Here is a 15,751-nt window from a genome sequence, read left to right as displayed (position 1 = left end):
GCCTCTCGTCTTTACTTCTCAGACGATTGTCTGGAGATCGATCTTTTACAGATTTGCAACAAACATGGCGAAACATGAACTCAACAGACAAAAAACACCCACAGATCCATATAATAATAATCCATATAATAACATTTTGCTGCAAAACAGAACTTGGTTGTTGAAATCTGCTTTCGTGTCCCTGACACTCACATTCCAGGCTGGCTGCTGTAATCAAACCCCGCTCACTCTGCTTCTTGCCTCGTCTGCATGGAACTGCTCGGCGTAGATTACCGTGATAACCAGTATTTCACTCAAAAGCGCAGTTTAGATGGGGAAGTTTTTAAAAAATAATTTGGATACGTCTGGCGGGCCGGATTGAAAAGCTTAACGGGCCGTAATTTGCCCAGATCTGCAAAGAGGATATAGTCTGTTATGTGAGAAGAATAATGATAGTAATAATAATAATAATGAATTTACATGTATATAGTGTTTTTCTATCAACTAGACACTCAAAGCGCTCACAGAGATCCATTTTGCGTCTTCACTAATATGCAGAACATATGCTGTTCATTAACACGCCCACAATACTGGGAAAAGATACAAGTATAATTATTTAGCACACACGATGTGATTTATCAACACTCATCACCGTTTTGGGAGCACTAATTGGCGTTTTATTTAGCACATGTGAGAAGTACGTGTAAACTGACAGTTCCACAAATGCGCTGCACAGACAGATGATGGACAGGCTAGAATCCTTCGTCCAATGTGTGTGTGTCAATATTTTGGACTGCCAGAAATAAAAAATATTAGACATACTGTCTTTTCAGCAACATCATTTAATAATTTTACAGCTGCTAGAGGACTTAAAGGCCTACTGAAACCCACTACTACCGACCACGCAGTCTGATAGTTTATATATCAATGATGAAATCTTAACATTGCAACACATGCCAATACGGCCGGGTTAACTTATAAAGTACAATTTTAAATTTCCCGCGAAACTTCCGGTTGAAAACGTCTATGTATGATGACGTTTGCGCGTGACGTCAATGGTTGAAACGGAAGTATTCGGACACATTGTATCCCAATACAAACAGCTCCGTTTTCATCGCAAAATTACACAGTATTCTGGACATCTGTGTTGGTGAATCTTTTGCAATTTGTTTAATGAACAATGGAGACTGCAAAGAAGAAAGCTGTAGGTGGGATCGGTGTATTAGCGGCTGGCTGCAGCAACACAACCAGGAGGACTTTGAGTTGGATAGCAGACGCGCTATCCGACGCTAGCCGCCGACCGCATCGATGATCGGGTGAAGTCCTTCGTCGCGCCGTCGATCGCTGGAACGCAGGTGAGCACGTGTGTTGATGAGCAGATGAGGGCTGGCGTAGTTGGAGCGCTAATGTTTTTATCATAGCTCTGACGAGGTTCCGTAGCTAAGTTAGCTTCAATGGCGTCGTTAGCAACAGCATTGCTAGGCTTTGACAGGTGGCACAGCATTAACCGTGTAGTTACAGGTCCAGTGTTTGGTTCGGTGTCTCCTGATAGTAGTATTGTTGATCTTCTGTCCATCCTTCCAGTGATAAAAGTCACTGTGAATGTCCATTTCGCGTTCTCGATTCTCATTTTCAAGAGGATATAGTATCCGAGGTGGTTTAAAATACAAATCCGTGATGCACAATAGAAAAAGGAGAAAGTGTGGAATCCAATGATCATCCTCGCTCAAATTAATGGGGTAATCGTCGCTTTCTCGGTCCGAATCGCTCTTGCTGCTGGTGTAAACAATGGGGAAATGTGAGGAGCCTTTCAACCTGCGACGTCACGCTACTTCCGGTATAGGCAAGGCTTTTTTTATCAGCGACCAAAAGTTGCGAACTTTATCGTCGATGTTCTCTTCTAAATCCTTTCAGCAAAAATATGGCAATATCGCGAAATGATCAAGTATGACACATAGAATGGATCTGCTATCCCCGTTTGAATTAAAAAAAATCATTTCAGTAGGCCTTTAAGGGGCTGATTAAAACAAATTAAATTGATACGTTTTGGAGTCATTCAGTATTTTTTAATGATGTTCGTTTTTTCCCACACAGAATATATATTGTTAAAATATTTCTTTTATAAAAAAACTTATTTGAGTATTTTTATGCGTCTTGAGACAGAGTAAGTGCAGCCTCTCTTCCATGAACATTGGCCGTAAAAAAACATGTTGTCAATGTAGACGCACTGGATGGCTGCTTATAAAATGTCCATAAAAAGTGGTAGATGTCTGCTGCATGTTTGAAAACATAGCAAACACCACAGATAGGAGCATGATAATATGAATGTGCAGTAAATGAGTGTCTCCATGGTGATGCCCCGTATAATTCACACAAAGTCCTCCGCTATATAAGTCACATACATGCCCACTAATGACACACGCTAGTTTATATTTTGGACACATGGTATTTGGATTAGAGATGTCCGATAATGTCTTTTTTAACGATATCCGATATTGTCCAACTCTTAACTACCGATTCCGATATCAACCGATACCGATATATACAGTCGTGGAATTAACACATTATTATGCCTAATTTTGTTGTGATGCCCCGCTGGATGCATTAAACAATGTAACTTTACCATGAATTGATTAACATGGACCCCGACTTAGACAAGTTGAAAAACTTATTTGGGTGTTACCATTTAGTGGTCAATTGTACGGAATATGTACTGTACTGTGCAATTTACTAATACAAGTTTCAATCAATCAATCAAAAACAAGGTTTTCCAAAATAGGAGAACAGCTTCAACTCCAGTTATGGAAAAAAGTGCCAACATGGCACTGCCATATTTATTATTGAAGTCACAAAGTGCATTATTTTTTTTAACATCCCTCAAAACGGCAGCTTGGAATTTGGGACATGCTCTACCTGAGATAATCCTAATACCCACTACAACTATGGGAAATACTATACTTTGACTTTCACAAAGTGCATTATTTTTAATTTTTTTTAAACATGCCTCAAAACAACAGCTACAAAAACAATGAAGGCACACAGCTTCAGTCCAGAGTATACTAGAGCATACTTGCCAATTATTATTCGGGAGATGTGGGCGGGGGGGGTTGGTGGTAGCGGGGGGTGTATATTGTAGTGTCCCGGAAGAGTTAGCGCTGCAAGGGGTTCTGGGTATTTTTTCTGTTGTGTTTATGTTGTGTTACGGTGCGGATGTTCTCCCGAAATGTGTTTGTCATTCTTGTTTGGTGTGGGTTCACAGTATGGCGCATATTTGTAACAATGTTAAAGTTGTTTATACGGCTACCCTAAGTGTGACCTGTATGGCTGTTGACCAAGTATGATTGCATTCACTTGTGTGTGTGTGTGTGTAGAAGCAGCATATATTATGTGACTGGGCCGGCACGCTGTTTGTATGGAGGAAAAGCGGACGTGACGACAGGTTGTAGAGAACGCTAAAGGCAGTGCCTTAACGCCCCCAATAATATTGTCCGGGTGGAAATCGGGAGAATGGTTGCCCCGGGAGATTTTCGGGAGGGGCACAGAAATTCGGGAGTCTCCCGGGAATATCGGGAGGTTGAAACCGATACCGATAATGTCCGATACTGCATTTTAAAGCATTATCGGCCGATAATATTGGCAGGCCAATATTATCGGACATCTCTAATTTGGATCTTAGTGAATCAGGCCCATAATGATGTTCTTTTTGGTTTGGAGAGAGACCTTCTCCTCAGGAGGGTGTGAAACCACTCTATGGGGACGGCGTGGCAAAGTTGGTAGAGTGGCCGTGCCAGCAATCGGAAGGTTGCTGGTTACTTGGGTTCAATCCCCACCTTCTACCATCCTAGTCACGTCCGTTGTGTCCTTGGGCAAGACACTTCATCCTTGCTCCTGATGGCTGCTGGTTAGCGCCTTGCATGGCAGCTCCCGCCATCAGTGTGTGAATGGGTGAATGTGGAAATACTGTCAAAGCGCTTTGAGTACCTTGAAGGTAGAAAAGCGCTATACAAGTATAACCCATTTATCATTATAACAGCTGAACAAGTTCTCGTCTACACCACAAGTCCCATCAGGGTGGCCATACATGGAGCAGGATGTTATCACCTGGTCTGCACCACACTCAGTGGAAGCCATACCCCAGTTATGCATGGTTGGGGGGAAGAACGGCAGTTGGAAGGCGGTGAGACCTGACCCAAGTAACTTCTCGGTGGTGATGTGCTGACCTCTGCGATAAAAGCATGGAGTCTGGAAGAGGTTTCACGTTCCATTTGTAATCCGCCCAGTTTGCTACCATGGCCCTTAAGGTGCAATGTCTGCTCCCACGTAGATGACAACTGATGGGATGTTCGTATTTCCCCGTTTAGATGAAAGATTAATCTTAATCCTCATGAAGATTCGTGTCTTACTCGCCATCTCCAGGTCTAGTTCAAGTTGACCAACTTCTGGGTTTATGGCTACATGGTTCTTTTCCTCTTTGTTCCGGAGGACACGACGTCCACAGTTTCCAAAAACAATTTGAAATGTGGACTCGTCAGCCCACAGAACACTAACACTTTGCATCAGTCCATCTTAGATGAGCTCGGACCCAGCGAAGCCGGCGGCGTTTCTGGGTGTTGTTGATAAATGGCTTTCGCTTTGCATAGTAGAGTTTTAACGGGCACTTACAGATGTAGCGACCAACTGTAGTTACTGACAGTGGTTTTCTGAAGTGTTCCTGAGCCCATGTGGTGATATCCTTTACACACTGATGTCGTTTTTTGATGCAGTACCGCCTGAGGGATTGAAGGTCACGGGCATTCAATGTTGGTTTTCAGCCTGTGATTTCTCCAGATTCTCTGAACCTTTTGATGATATTACGGACCGTAGATTGGGAAATCCCTAAATTCCTTGCAATAGCTCGTTGAGAAATGTTGTTCTTAAACTGTTGAACAATTTGCTCACGCATTTGTTCACAAAGTGGTGACCCTCGCCCCATCCTTGTTTGTGAATGACTGAGCATTTCACGGAAGTTGCTTTTATACCCAATCATGGCACCACCTGTTTCCAATTAGCCTGTTCACCTGTGGGATGTTCCAAATAAGTGTTTAATGAGCATTCCTCAATTTTCTCAGTTGTTTTTGCCACTTCAAGTAATTGTTTGAAAAATGTTCGTGTTTTGACATGAATTTAAAAGATGTTGGGGTCTTTTTTAAATTCATTTAAATTATGCATAATTTACTGCAGTTGATACAAATTAAAAAGTAAGATTACTCAGATTTGTTTTTATATAGTTTAACAGTGGGGGTGTCTGGATCCGATATTGATATTGGACAGCTAGTATTGGATGATGTTGACTTGCATCTAGCTGAGATATTAGTTCTGACACACACAATTGTAGTGTGTTTACTTGTGCAAACATTATTTAACATCTAAATGTCTTCCAGTAAGCACACAAGTTTGATCTTATTTTTTGTTTTACTAAAGTTATTTACAACAGATAAACATGCTAGACTACTAGGAGCTAAGCACATATTAGCACACAAGCTAGACATGGGTAATAATTGTCCATAATTGAACAATATTGCAGTGTTAAAGGTGACATTTGTCATTATAAAGGAGTATCAAATCATTATAGTTGCATATTACACATACAAAGTGTCTAAGGCAGAAGCTTATTAGAAAGTATCCAGTAAAGCCTTCAACTTCCTGCGTCGGGCCTGAAGGTAATGGACTAGTATGACCGCTAGATGTCGCCAAAATATAAATTAAGCAATTTATTTTGGCGAGCAGGAGGTGTTTGATCTCTGTGACAGATGTTTGCTCACATTCAAGAACAAATACTGTAATCTTACATAGCATTAATTCTTTATTTGAATATTACACACAATCATAGTTTTTAAGTATATTTTTAAAATCGATTGCCCAATGGTTTGCCAATTTGTGACAGAAAATTTGGAATCAAAAGCTGCAGTGTAAACTTGCACCTGAACAAACTCATTGCTTTGCATCCAACAAAAGGAACATAAATTAATGTCATAGCTCACACTGACCTCCCTTTTTGGTATTCCCTGATTGGAGGTGTAACCTGTCACATAAGGACACGACTCCCTGGGACAACGAAAAGTGAAACCCGATTAAACCGCAAAGGTTGCTGCAGTGGAAAAAGAGTATGAGAGTGTCAACCAAAACTGAGCATTATTACCATTTGTAGAGACAAAATTACTTTTAAAGTTTTTGAATTGGAATATTGACGTACTTAATGTTGTGACAGATGATCCATGTTGTATTAAGTATATAATATTTACAGTGCATCTAGAAAGTATTCACTGCGCTTCACTTTTTCCACATTTTGTTATGTTACAGCCTTAGCCCAAAATTGAATTAATTCATTTGTGTCCTCAAAATTCTACACACAATACCCCATAATGACAATGTGAAGTTTTTTTTTTAATTTTGCAAATGTATTTACAATTTAAAAATGACCTGTACATAAATATTCAAAGCCTTTGCTCAATACTTAGTTGATGCACCTTCGGCAGCAATTCCAGCCTCAAGTATTTTCGAATACAATGCCACAAGCTTGGCACACCTATCTTTGGGCACTTTCAACCATTCCTCTTTGCAGCACCTCTCAAGCTTCATCAGGTTGGATGGGAGGGTTTTCATCCAGGATGTCTCTGTACATTGCTGCACTCATCTGTGGGAGGTGACCAAGAACCCCACGGTCACTCTGTCAGAGCATTCCTCTGTGGAGAGAGGAGAACCTTCCAGAAGGACACCGCCAATCAGGCCTGTATGTTAGAGTGGCAAGACGGAAGCCATATCTTAGTCAAAGGTTTGCCAAAATGCACCTAAAAGACTCTCAGACCATGAGAAACTCAATTCTCTGATTTGATGAGACAAAGATTGAAGTCTTTGGCGTGAATGTTTGGAGGAAACCATGCACCGCTCATCACCAGGCAAATACCATCCCTACAGTGAAGCATGGTGGTGTCAGCACCATGCTGTGGAGATGGTTTTCAGCGGCAAGAACTGGGAGACTAGTCAGGATAGAGGGAAATATGAGTGCAGCAATGTACAGAGACAGCCTGGATGAAAACCCTCCCATCCAGCCTGATGAAGCTTGAGAGGTGTTGCAAAGAGGAATGGTTGAAAGTGCCCAAAGAAAGGTGTGCCAAGCTTGTGGCATCGTGTTCAAAAATACTTAAGGCTGGAATTTCTGCCAAAGGTGCATCAACAAAGTATTGAGCAAAGGCTTTCAATTTATAAATAGTTGATTTATATAGGCTAGTAAGGTAAAGTTTTGTACCTGACAAGTTTCGGCTATCTTGCTTCTGCAGCCTTCCTCAGAGGTGTCACGTGATGTTAGTGTGACGTCATCTGTGACGTGTTATATGGATTGTTCCATCCCACCTGAGGTGGTGGGATGGCGGTGTCCCCTGGTGTGCGTCGGGGGTAGGGCGGGGCGCCCCCTGTCGTCCGGATGTCCACCAAACGGCCGGGGGCGGCCCTGCAGGACTGTGTCCCAGGTGTGGGATAGTTGGTAGGCTCCCTCGTCCCTGTTGACAGTCTTTGGGGCCCGCTTCCTGATTTCAACCGCCTCTTTGATCCACCGATGGAATTTGTTGCTTTCCATTCTAATTACCTTGGCTGCCTCCCAGTTCATTAGATGGTTTTCCCTCTTGCAGTGGTCTGAAATGGCTGATTTCAGATTTTCCTGCGTTGCTTTCATTCTCGTTGCACGGGTGAGCGTTCCAGATGTTTCCTTTTCACATTCTTTCTGGTGTTCCTTTTTTCGTGTGCTGAACTGTCGACCTGTCTCTCCTATGTATGTTTTATTGCATGTTAGGCAAGGGATCTCATATATCACATCACACTTTTTCTCAGGGGGGATCTCATCCTTAGCGTGTACTAGGATTTGGCGAAGCTTGATGTGCGGCTTCACTGGTGTGCTGATGTGGTGTTTCCTCATCGCTCGCTGTATGCGTTCTGTGACACCCCTGACGTATGGGAGGGTGACCATGCCCAGGTTCTCAGGCCTAGAACCTTTCTTCTTTTTTTCCTCCTTGTTGTTCCTTTGGACCTCTCGTTTGCCTTTGTTTATGGCCCAGTTTGGGTAGTTGCAGGCTTTGAGCGCCTGTTTTATATGGTCCTCCTCCTTTTCTCTGTCATGGTTGTCTGTGATCACCTTGGTGCGATCATATAGGGTGCGGACTACTGACAATTTGTGTGCTGTGGGGTGCTCTGATGTCCATAGTAAATATTGATCTGTGTGTGTGGGTTTTCTGTATATTGTTATCTTGATGCTTCCATCCTCAGTGTGCTTGATTTTCATGTCCAGGAACGCGATGGATCTGTGCTCTTCCTCTTCATGAGTAAACTTTATGTTTCCCGTCTCATCTATGGTGTTTAAGTGGTCTGTGAGTCTTTGTGTGTGGCCGGTCTTAATTTTCTCCAGGATGTCATCCACATAGCGCCTCCAGAGGGACAGTCTACATCCTTCGGGAGCGGTGGCTATGGCTTTGGCCTCCAGGTCCTCCATGAAGAAACCACTCATGATGGCTGAGAGGGGGTCCCCCATGGCAAAACCCTCCTTCTGTCTGTATATGGTCCCTCTGAACAGGAAATATGTAGACTTGGCTACGAATGATAACAACTGGACTGTGTCTTCAACTGTTAGGTTTGTTCGTTTCCGGAGTGTTGAATCTGCTTTCAGGCGGTTCTGTACTATGTTTATTGTGACGTCCACTGGTGTTTTTGTGAATAGGGAGACTACGTCGTGAGATATGAGTATCTCGTCTGATTCTACTTTTACAGTGCTTAATTCTTGTGCCAGCTGCTTTGAGTTTTTGCAGTGTTGCTTCGTCTGGCCTAGGAGAGGTTTTATTATCTCGACTAGGGCTTTCGAAAGGTTGTATGTAACTGAGCCTATACTGTCAACAATTGGGCGGAGTGGAACGTCTTTTTTATGTATTTTGGGGGTGCCGTATATTCTAGGGGTGATACTGGCTGTCGGTACTAAAAAACTGTAGTTGTCCTTGTCTATTTTTCCCTCGTCCACTAATGGTTTTAGTAGAGTCTTCAGTTTTTTCTTTTTGTCTTCTGTCGGGTCCTTTTTTACAACTTCATATGTGTCTTTATCCTCCAGCATAGCTATCATTTGGTTTTCATATTGTTTTGTGTCCATAATGACTGTTGTCCTTCCTTTATCTGCAGGTAGTATTTTGATGGTTTTGTCTTTGGCTATTGACTGTATAGCTTTCCATTCTTCCCTACTGGTGTTTTTGTGTGTTATTTTGGCAGTCTTCAGTATCCCTGCTACCTCGTTGCGCAAAACCCGCTTTGTCGCCTTGATTTGTTAATTTATGACATGCTATCTCTGTTGCTACGATGAATTCTTCGTATGGGATGTTTATTGGGGTTGTGGCAAAGTTAAGACCGCGAGACAACACCTTGTTTTCCGTTACTGTTAATTTGCGTTGTGAAAGGTTACATACCCATTTTTCTCTTTTTTCCGTGTGTTCCTCCTCCTTTTTCGCTGAGGTTAGCTTCTCAAGTTTTCTGATGTGACGGTATTTTGTTGTCTTGAATTCCTTCTCGTGCTCACGTTGTAGGTGTTCATTCATTATTCGTTCGGTTTCCGTGTCCAGGGGGAAACGTTGTTTAAATCCACTCCTTTTTTCGGTTAACTGCTCTTCTATGTTGTTGATCTTATTCACCGTGCATCGTATTCTTTCTCTCACCAAGGCATTCCGTGCTTTTCTTACAATTCGTTCCGCGTTCATCGTCGGAATTGGGTTTTTGATCCCCAAGCTTGTTGGAACAACTCTTTCATCTCGGCAACGTAATGTGAATCTCAGGTGGTTGCGGAAGCGGGCCAGTTTGTGTTCCAGTTGTTCCAAACAACGGAATTCTTTGACACTGCACTGTCCATGACTTATACGTAATATGTTAAAGAGGTTCATTTAGCCTACTAATGTGTATTTATAAATAGTTGATTTATATAGGCTAGTAAGGTAAAGTTTTGTACCTGACAAGTTTCGGCTATCTTGCTTCTGCAGCCTTCCTCAGAGGTGTCACGTGATGTTAGTGTGACGTCATCTGTGACACCTCAGGTGGGATGGAACAATCCATATAACACGTCACAGATGACGTCACACTAACATCACGTGACACCTCTGAGGAAGGCTGCAGAAGCAAGATAGCCGAAACTTGTCAGGTACAAAACTTTACCTTACTAGCCTATATAAATCAACTATTTATAAATACACATTAGTAGGCTAAATGAACCTCTTTAACATAAAAGGCTTTCAATACTTATGTACATGACATTTTTGAGTTTTTTATTTTTAATAGATTTGCAAATATTTCTAAAATAAATGTTTTCACATTGTAATTATGGGGAATTGTGTGTATAATTTTGAGGAAAAAAATTAACGTCTTCTATTTTGGAATAATAAGATACCAAAATGTGGGGAAAAAATTAAATGCTGTGAATACATTCAGGTTGCACTGTAAATTAAATCTAACACAAATCTGAAATATATCAGTGTTAGGTTGTGAGTGAATAAAAACAGTTTTAGTCATCTGTTGACACTTTGTCTTCTGGGCAACACTAAGGCACACCTCTGGTGCCTCCAGCGGGCGCACAGTCCCACGAGACGCTACCAGCCAATCTGTCTTTGTTGTTCTGGTTTTTGCTGTGGGCACAGGTGCCCACAGCAAATAGTAATGAACGTCACTCAAATACTTTCTGGCTAAATGTATTTTTTGTTTTCATTTTGACGGCCAAAAAAGACTCCTATAATGCGTGGGAGTCTTTAGGGTTCATGGTTCAATTGTGATTCTTGGGATGACTGTTCAATCCTCCATTCAACACTATTCTGGTAATGTATCATTTGGTATGTAAATTATGGTAAACCTCTTGGGAAAAAAAAGGCTACAAAAAGCTCTTTTGGCCTAAAAGATTTATTTTTCCAATTGTATTGACAAAACTCTGAGACTGTTGATGCATCTAATGAAGGAACATGGAGCAAGTCCCACCTAATTAAGTAAAGTCCCACCTAATTAAGTAAAGTCCCACCTAATCCCACTTTTACAAAATTTAGGACAGAAATGTACAAACCAACTGAGAAGACCTACAAATACAATATTTAGTAAATACAACACTAAAAAACGACAAAACATTTACAAAAGCAACAGTATCTCTAATAATGAAAATATAATTACTAGTTGTTTCATGTTTTATTCCAAAAAATGATTCTTTTAAAAAAAAAATATATATATATATATATATATTATATATATATATATATTTTGGCCACACAATTATTTTTTTTAATAGATTCTGGAAAATTATAAATCGATTTAGAATCGGTTCAATTAAAAATCACAATTTGGATGCGAATCGATTTTTCTTTTGAGCACCCCTACTGTGTCTTTGAAACTGAAGTGAGATAAGTGCAGGGGTGGGCAATTAATTTTTACCGGGGGCCGCATGAGCAACCCGAGCACTACTGGAGGGCCACATCGACAATATTTCAATTAAATTTTGCTCAATAATATTTTTGATATATACCGTAAGATTAAAAAATATATATATAATAATAATAATAATAATTAATAATAATAATAATACTTTCATTTAACCTAACTTAACTTTATACCAAAAGCACTGCTTTGGAAATCATTTGTACCCCTTTCAGAGATCACATTTAGTTCCACTTAAACATCCTCATGTTGCACAATGAAATGTAAGCATAGGATGAAGTGTGCATTCCTGTAACTTTCTCTAGTAACAGCATGCCATGATTAATATCAATAAATTAACATTAATAATAAATGACAGTAAAATAAGCACACACATGACTGAGGAGTCATAGTGTAACTTTATGTGGTGTTTGAGTTGTCCGACCTTTTGTGTGACAATAAACGCACCAATGGTTTAGTGGTATGCGTGTTGGTGACAGATGACAAGTTGGTTTTGGCCTGGTTTGTACGGCAGAAAATGACTAGTTTTTCGAGATACAAGTGTTTTACTCATGTTTTTGGTGTGGTTGTGGCCATATATAAACAGTTTTGCTCAAAAATGATCGATATAATTCCTGTCCTCGAAGCATCTCGATAGACGTTACAATAATTGAACGGTGTTCAATTAAACGGTGTTGACGAACACCGTTAGGGCCGCTTCTTGTCACTGTCACTCAGAGTTGCATTGCAAAATTACACAGAATAAATGTGTTTATTTTATTTAGAATTCAGATGGGTTTGATTTGGTGCGCGGCATATATTTGCTGTGTGCAGAGGACGCTTGAGCAGTGCGCAATTGCGCAGGCGCGCACCTTAGACGGAACGTTGCTTGGCAGTCCATGTCTTGTTGAAAACACGCCCTTCGTCATCAACTTTTCTCTTTTTAGCGTCTCGGGTGTAAACCGTGCATCACTTGTCGCTGTGCACTTTCACTCACAGGTTACACACGGACATACGCCCATAAATAAGACTTTTCAAAATAAAAGCAGCACAGTTGTATTGCGCGCACGACATAGATGTTTTTTCAACTTTATTTTGTAATTTGTGATTGCAGCTGTTCACATTCACTCACAATCACGCACGCACATACGTCCACACGGAAGTAATACAAATAACGCTTTTAAAAACAAAAGCAGCACCGTTGTATTGCACACTCGACATAGATACTTTTTTAAATGTATTTTGTAATTTATGATTGGCCTCACGCGGGCCGGTCAGGGACGCACAAAGGGCCGGATGTGGCCCGCGGGCCGCAGAATGCCCAGGTCTGGATAAGTGCATGTAGAACCATTGTCAAACATTCTTGGGTTTATCAAAATGAGATAAGTGCATGTAGAACCATTGTCAAGCATTCTGTGTTTGTTGCATTTTTATTGCATTTCGCTTGATTGTAAAATATCTCGATCGAGTGGGGGTGTGACGTTTATATATAGTCAATATTCAGTGTTTTATCGTTCATAGTTAATATTGTAAATCACAAATTTACACGTACATTTTGGGTGTCTCATTCAGTAAAAAAATGTAAAATTCCATTCCGTTTTTTTAAGGCTGTCTGCCATAGCGTTTTTAGCATTCAATCAGACATTATTGTATTAGTGTTCCTAAAATAGATATACCAGCCCCCAGAGACATTTTTTCTCTAAATGTGGCCCCCTGAGTCAAAATAATTTCCCAGGCCTGGTGTAACATTTTAAACAGTTTAAGGGGCAAAGTGTATAACATTGTCACCGCTTCGAAGGACCTGACGCCTGCAGACCAAAGTGTCTTGTGTGATTTGACAAGTGTGTCCAGTTGTGGCCCAGGAGTGTGAGGGTCCTGGTAATGTTCTGGTCCTATGTTCTCATGTTGCAGGACATCTTGCTGTACAAAAGCATAAAGTGCAGCCCGCCCGTGGATGACCGCGATCTTCCAGGTAACCAAGATGTCTTCATGGAAAGTCCACGCACGCTACCTGCACAACAGTCTTTGCATCATCATCATCATCTTCATCATCAGCTCTGCAGGAGAAGGAGCACATGACCAAGGTGGCGTTGTTCCACTGCGCCGCGTGTCAGCTGCTCCTACCCACGACGACGGAGGCGGTGCAGAATCACATGAGGTCTGCGGAACACCTGGCCAGGGCGAAGGTAGCGTTCGTGTGCTCGCTGTGTGCGGCCTCCGTCTGACGTGGACTTGTTTGACTTCTCCCAGGAGTTTGGAGCGCAGCAGAAACATGCGTCACTTGACAGGGCCGAGACCATCATGAAGGAGCTGCAGCCTCAGTTTGACGACTTCCTCAAGGTATTCTCCATCGGCTAAACGTCCACATCATGTCCGACCAGGCCCTCATCTGAAAGAACACATGTGCTATTTCCTTTCTTCTTCTTCTAAATATATTTCACTGAATAATTCTACTTTTCCTCCAGAAAACAATGCAAAATCATTACAAATTAACATTTAACATCACCTTGTGTTGAAGACTCTTGCTGGCCATGAATTTAGTGTTTATCACCTTTTTATCCAAATCAAGAGTTATATTTATATAGCACTTTTTCTCTAGTGACTCAAACCTGTACCCATTATCTACATGTAAGCTATGTGGCTGAAGTGTCTTGCCCAAGGACACAATGGCAGTGACTAGGATGCCAGAAGCTGGATTCGAACCGGTAACCCTAAAGTTTCTGGCTGGCCATTCTACCATCTGAGCCACGCCTAGAGATGGGCCAGACTTTGTTGGCATCGCCCGAATATGGCTGGTCTTACCAGGCACCGATTCACCCTAAAACCCAGCAGTGCCACGTTTGGCTAGCTGGGTTGCTCGTGACGTCACGTCACTCGGGATGTTTTAACGAGGCATGTAATGATTAACGATATTAGTAGTAACTAATTAGTAAAACTCCCCACAGTTAGTATTAGCGTTTAAAAAGTGATCGGAAAAAACGTGATTGATAACTGCACTTTGATAAACACAAGGACTGACTGGACTTAAATGCTAACATGAAAACAAGAGACATTAATGTCTCTCCCCATTAAGAAAGGACATAGCCCAATGTAAACTGACAACACATTAATGTCTGAATAACTAAGATGTTCAACAGTGCACATTAAAGTCATGGCACAAAATGATTGGAGGGGTTTTACGCAGCGTTCAAGGACCGCTGAATAGAGTAGGACAACCAAATCTTAGAACGCCCAGTAGAAATTAATAATAATAGATTTAAATTTTCAAAGCACTTTTCATTCAAATACATCTTCAAGTGCTAGAGCACAAAGTAATATTTAAAGGCCTACTGAAATGAATTTTTTTTATTCTAACGGGGATAGCAGATCCATTCTATGTGTCATACTTGATCATTTCGCGATATTGCCATATTTTTGCTGAAAGGATTTAGTAGAGAACATCGACGATAAAGTTTGCAACTTTTGGTCGCTGATAAAAAAAAAGCCTTGCCTATACCGGAAGTAGCGTGACGTCGCAGGTTGAAAGGCTCCTCACATTTCCCCATTGTTTACACCAGCAGCAAGAGCGATTCGGACCGAGAAAGCGACGATTACCCCATTAATTTGAGCGAGGATGAAAGATTCGTGGATGAGGAACGTGAGAGTGAAGGACTAGAGTGCAGTGCAGGACGTATCTTTTTTCGCTCTGACCATAACTTAGGTAAAAGGGCTCATTGGATTCCACACTTTCTCCTTTTTCTATTGTGCATCATGGATTTGTATTTTAAACCACCTCGGATACTATATCCTCTTGAAAATGAGAATCGAGAACGCGAAATGGACATTCACAGTGACTTTTATCACTGGAAGGATGGACAGAAGATCAACAATACTACTATCAGGAGACACCGAACCAAACACTGGACCTGTAACTACACGGTTAATGCTGTGCCACCTGTCAAAGCCTAGCAATGCTGTTGCTAACGACGCCATTGAAGCTAACTTAGCTACGGAACCTCGTCAGAGCTATGATAAAAACATTAGCGCTCCAACTACGCCAGCCCTCATCTGCTCATCAACACACGTGCTCACCTGCGTTCCAGCGATCGACGGCGCGACGAAGGACTTCACCCGATCATCGATGCGGTCGGCGGCTAGCGTCGGAAGCGCGTCTGCTATCCAACTCAAAGTCCTCCTGGTTGTGTTGCTGCAGCCAGCCGCTAATACACCGATCCCACCTACAGCTTTCTTCTTTGCAGTCTCCATTGTTCATTAAACAAATTGCAAAAGATTCACCAACACAGATATCCAGAATACTGTGGAATTTTGCGATTAAAACAGAGCTGTT

General features: G+C 41.5%; 1 protein-coding gene across 3 annotated transcripts in view; it reads left to right on the top strand.

Moving 5' to 3' along the window:
- The window catches only part of LOC133630670 (DBIRD complex subunit ZNF326-like), a 34,758-nt gene that overhangs the window by 17,496 nt on the left and 1,511 nt on the right, over nt 1-15,751 (top strand). For 2 of the 3 annotated variants that reach the window (XM_062022291.1, XM_062022293.1), the window contains exons 8-10: nt 13,336-13,396; nt 13,480-13,610; nt 13,675-13,764. In XM_062022291.1, coding sequence (XP_061878275.1) covers nt 13,336-13,396; nt 13,480-13,610; nt 13,675-13,764 — 282 coding nt within the window. The remainder of the gene's footprint in view (nt 1-13,335; nt 13,397-13,479; nt 13,611-13,674; nt 13,765-15,751) is intronic. The other variant, XM_062022294.1, reaches the window with a different exon arrangement.

Source organism: Entelurus aequoreus, linkage group LG16, assembly GCF_033978785.1.
Source record: "Entelurus aequoreus isolate RoL-2023_Sb linkage group LG16, RoL_Eaeq_v1.1, whole genome shotgun sequence".
NCBI classification, from domain to species: Eukaryota; Metazoa; Chordata; class Actinopteri; order Syngnathiformes; family Syngnathidae; genus Entelurus; species Entelurus aequoreus.
Note: the sequence above shows the minus strand (reverse complement) of the source record. Positions and strands in the feature narration are given on the sequence as shown.